The following is a 4,009-nucleotide window of genomic DNA, read 5'->3' as shown; positions in this document are numbered from 1 at the left end:
AATAAGCTTTGCCCCTTTGTTTATTCTTATTTACAGCAAGTGAAGCTTTTCCCCGAGCCAGGAGAGCGATGGGATGGCAACATACAGAACCCACAGGGGGGGACCTGGCAAGGCCAGGGCAAACAAGGGCACATACATACTGCAGGTGTCCCCTCACACTGCTCAAACAGCTTTGGATTAACCAGTAAGCTTCCCACATGAGCTTGCTTAGGCTGCTGGTCAACCTCACCCCATTGCTGTAGGTACTGATATACTGAAGATCCCTTGCTCATGGCGAAGTTCACACCCTCAATCAACATCAATCACTTTCAGGTGCTAAGAAGCACCTGGGGCTTCAGGCAGCATCCTCAAACAGGCCCAGCCCTGCGGTGTGTGGGCCTGACCCAGTGGTGGCTCCATGCTGGCTCCCATGAGCAGAGCACTCATTCTGGGCATGTTCTGGTATCATGTTAGATAAGGACTTAGGCTGGCCCATAAAGTATGATATTGAGGCGACTCCAGCTCAGGAGCTGAGTGCTTAATGCACTGTGAAGATAAAATAAGAGCACTCTGAAGACAGGGTCACCCACCATGACACCACCACCCTTCACACCCATGTTTGGACTGCATCAGCCCGGGTCTGCCTGCCCAACAGGCCCCAGAAAAAGGCTGAGCTCCACAACTCACTGGAGCACCCACCAACCTCCCTGTCTCAGTGGCCAGAGCTCCTGCCTGCGTCTTTAGCAAGATCACAGCAACTAGAGCACATCTGGGTCCCTTCAAAATCCAGAGCACATCTGGGTCCCTTCAAAATCCAGAGCCCCTGGGCTCTCAGTGAGCCTGCTGATGCCATGTCCTCCTGCCAGAGGAGCCAGGCAGCAGCCAGGCAGGCAGCCCATGGTCAGGCTCGTGCCAGGCTGGGGCACAGGTGGCACCTGACCTGTACACGTAGGGCCCACGCTGGCTCAGCACTGGCTTCTCTCCCCGCAGCACCTGCTTGGGGTTCAGCACCTCGAAGAAATGCACTGACAAGTAGAAAGGGACGGGGATGTCTTTCCACATCTGGAAGGAGATGCTGCTGGGGTCGATCCTGACGTTCTGTAAGGCAAAAAAACAAAAAAAGGGGACACGACATTTGGTCTGTGTGGCTGCAGGTGAACACATCCACCCTCAGCTCAGTGTAAGGCACAGCTGAAGGTGGCAGGTACAGATGCTCTCCAGAGGATCCAGGTGTTTTTGGCAGACAAACCCAGTTAGATATACAGTGAGAAATCCCGTGCGTGCAGAAGCATCAGGTTCATGTTTAGAAGCTAGGATGTCTGCTGGCTTATTTATTCAGGCTTAACTTTTCTAATTCTGCCCACAGGGTTTCCGAGTGTTTGATGTGCCGCAGAGTTGGCTCTGAATTATTCACTACTCTGCATGTTTTACTTGTCTGTCCCAGAGGCCTTTGCTTGTGGCTTTGGCAGCTCCACACAGCTAAAAACAAGCAAGGAGAAGTGGCACAGTTATCCTCACAGCTGCTTGGGTACCAGCAGGGAGAGCCCACCAGATTCCCAAAAAGAAGATGGAGAACTGGGATGGCAAGGCAGCACAGCCCAGGACACCCCTGCCTGCTTGCATTGACTCACAGCTGACCAAGAGGCAGGTCAAAGGCACAATCCTGTGCCACATCACTGTCCTGAGTGCTGGGAAATGCCTGCAGGAGCTCAGAGACACCCTAAGCCCTCCTCAGCTCAAAGCTGGTACAAGGGCACATCTGCCTCCACTCCCTCCCTGCCTCCAGGCTGCTGTAGGAGGGCAAGAGCTTGTTCCTTCTTGAACACCCACTTTGGATGTGTTCCACCATAATCTTTTCTCCTGGGAGCACAGATCCTTGTCCCTGCTTAGATAACCCAGGCAGATTATGGAAGTGGGGCTGATCCATGAACAGAAGGAGGGACTTGGGCTTTGTGCTGGTGCAGCTCAGCAGCTCCACAGCCCCTGCTCTGGAGCAGCTCCATCTCACTGGGCACGTATTTGCTGACACAGGGGGTTGAGGCGCCAGAGGTTTCCCCACATCACCTCCTCTTTCTTGAGGAATTTTATGGGAAGGCTGAGCTACCTGTGAGCAGCAGGCCCCTGCAAGCCCCTCACCCACCCCTATCCCTGGGAACACATCTCCACAATGCTGTGTAACCCACCTGCCCTGGCAAACCCTTCCCACCACCACATGCTGCTCTCATTTTGCCAGCCTCAAGGACTTCATGGCAAAGGAGCATTAATAAGGCAGATTTTTGTTTAGTCTGCTTTACAACCCTGATTCCCAAGCATCAAATGGATTATGATCAAGAACATCTCCTTTCCTTTAGCTGCTTGCTCTGTCTTGCACTCCCTTGACCACTTGTTGCATATGTATTCATTTTTATAAGAAGCACCCAGTCAGATGGAGCTACATCCCAGCTCCTTGCTGCCTCCCCACCTGGGCTCACCAGCCCAAGCTACTCCTCAGGTGCTCCTAAGATCCCCAAAATGGGGTAAAAGAGCTTAAAATTAAGCTATTTTTAGCTCAAAACAAACACGGTCATATGCCTGAAATAAAAACAGAATATTTGTCAACTAGATGGCTTGCAAAGGGTCACTGAGTTGTTTGACCCCTCCTGACCAGGCTGATCTTTGCTCCTGAGGAACTGAAAGGAACTGGTTAGTGCCCATCAGCTCCAGATGGGGCCAGGGGAGCAGCAGCTCCAGCACAGCATCCAAATCCTGCTTCCCCAGGAGGGACGGAGGCGCCCTGCCCAGAAAAGCAAAATTCCCCAGGTTTTGCAGGGCCAATCCCCCAGGCAGCCCAGTGCAGATGGGGCGGGCTCCAAGCTCCCTGCTTTCCCTGCAGACTTCACCCAAAGATAACCTGGTAACAATCACCTGTCCATAAGTAAGTGCTTTTCCATCAGGATTCACCATCCTGACAGAGCTCAGGAAGCCAGGACGGGCAAACCAGTCTTTACCTGCCCAACCCCAGCCCTTCAAGCTCCTCTTACCCACACTGAAGACCAACCCAGGAGTTGCAGTAAGGGCCTGAATGTTTCTCATCACCCGTCATCACTCAGTTATTAGGCTTGATGTGAAATGGAAAAAAAATGAGCTCAGGGTAATTTTGTGTCATGTTGAAGATGGGGAGACCAAGGGCTTGAGGTGAAGGGAGGAAAAACAAGGGTTGATCTTTTCTTCATCTTCTGTTCTCACTGCAAATTATTAGAACTTAGCTAATTAGGTTGAAAAAAAAAATCAGGATTAGCTAAAAAGAGGGCAGAGAGGTTTTTGCACAAAAAATGTCATTTCTGTCCTGCAGGGGCCATTCAGCCTTTTATTTGCAGGTACCAGTTCCTGATGTCCTGAAGCTGAACAAAGACTTTCAGCTGTTTAATGCACGGGGCTGTGTGGCTCTGCCCTTCCAAGGGGTGAGTTTAAGTAGGTCATTTTCGGCAGAGCCTTTGCGCCACACGCAGCGCCAGCCATTGGCTATGAGGTGTTTGTTCATCTCTTTCATCAGAAGCAAATTTTCAGGGGCTGACCTGGGTAGGTGGAAGCTTGGAGAAAGGCCAAGGCAGGGAGCACATCTGCCTTGGACGGGGAGAAAAAGGTTTGGCTAAATGTGGGGATGAGCTCTACATTACAGAAGGATAACTGGTGTCCCAGCAGCAGGGACAGGAGTGCTGGCTCCTAAAACTGTGCAGAGTTACTGAGCAGAGCAACAACTCCATCCACAGCCCCACGTTTTCGGGACAAACCCTCTTCAGCCTCAGGACCTCTCCTGTGGATAAAACAGGTCTTCAGAGAAGCAACTCTTCAGGTTTTCAGTCTGAAGGACTTCTTTCCGAAGGAGAGAGGATAACTTGGAGGCTGCTCCATGCACAGGGCTCCTCTGGAGAGCTCCTGTTTCAGCCGGGAGAGCATCTCACGTGTAGCCCGGCACGTGCTCATCTACTTATGAAAGGAATAACTGGCGCGGCAGGTAGAGGCAGGAGGGAAGGGAGGAAGTGTCGCTGCT

The 4,009-nt window shown here is 51.9% G+C and overlaps 1 protein-coding gene across 1 annotated transcript in view; it reads right to left on the bottom strand.

Annotated features, from left to right (window-relative positions):
• The window catches only part of SCARB1 (scavenger receptor class B member 1), a 19,431-nt gene extending 16,370 nt beyond the window's left edge, over nucleotides 1–3,061 (bottom strand). The window contains exons 1-2 of the mRNA XM_031059435.1: nucleotides 3,017–3,061; nucleotides 920–1,077 (exon numbers count right to left, since the gene is read on the bottom strand). Coding sequence (XP_030915295.1) covers nucleotides 920–1,077; nucleotides 3,017–3,061 — 203 coding nt within the window. The remainder of the gene's footprint in view (nucleotides 1–919; nucleotides 1,078–3,016) is intronic.
• Nucleotides 3,062–4,009: the final 948 nt, after the last annotated feature.

Source organism: Geospiza fortis, unplaced genomic scaffold (genome assembly GCF_000277835.1).
Source record: "Geospiza fortis unplaced genomic scaffold, GeoFor_1.0 scaffold145, whole genome shotgun sequence".
NCBI classification, from domain to species: domain Eukaryota; kingdom Metazoa; phylum Chordata; class Aves; order Passeriformes; family Thraupidae; genus Geospiza; species Geospiza fortis.
Note: the sequence above shows the minus strand (reverse complement) of the source record. Positions and strands in the feature narration are given on the sequence as shown.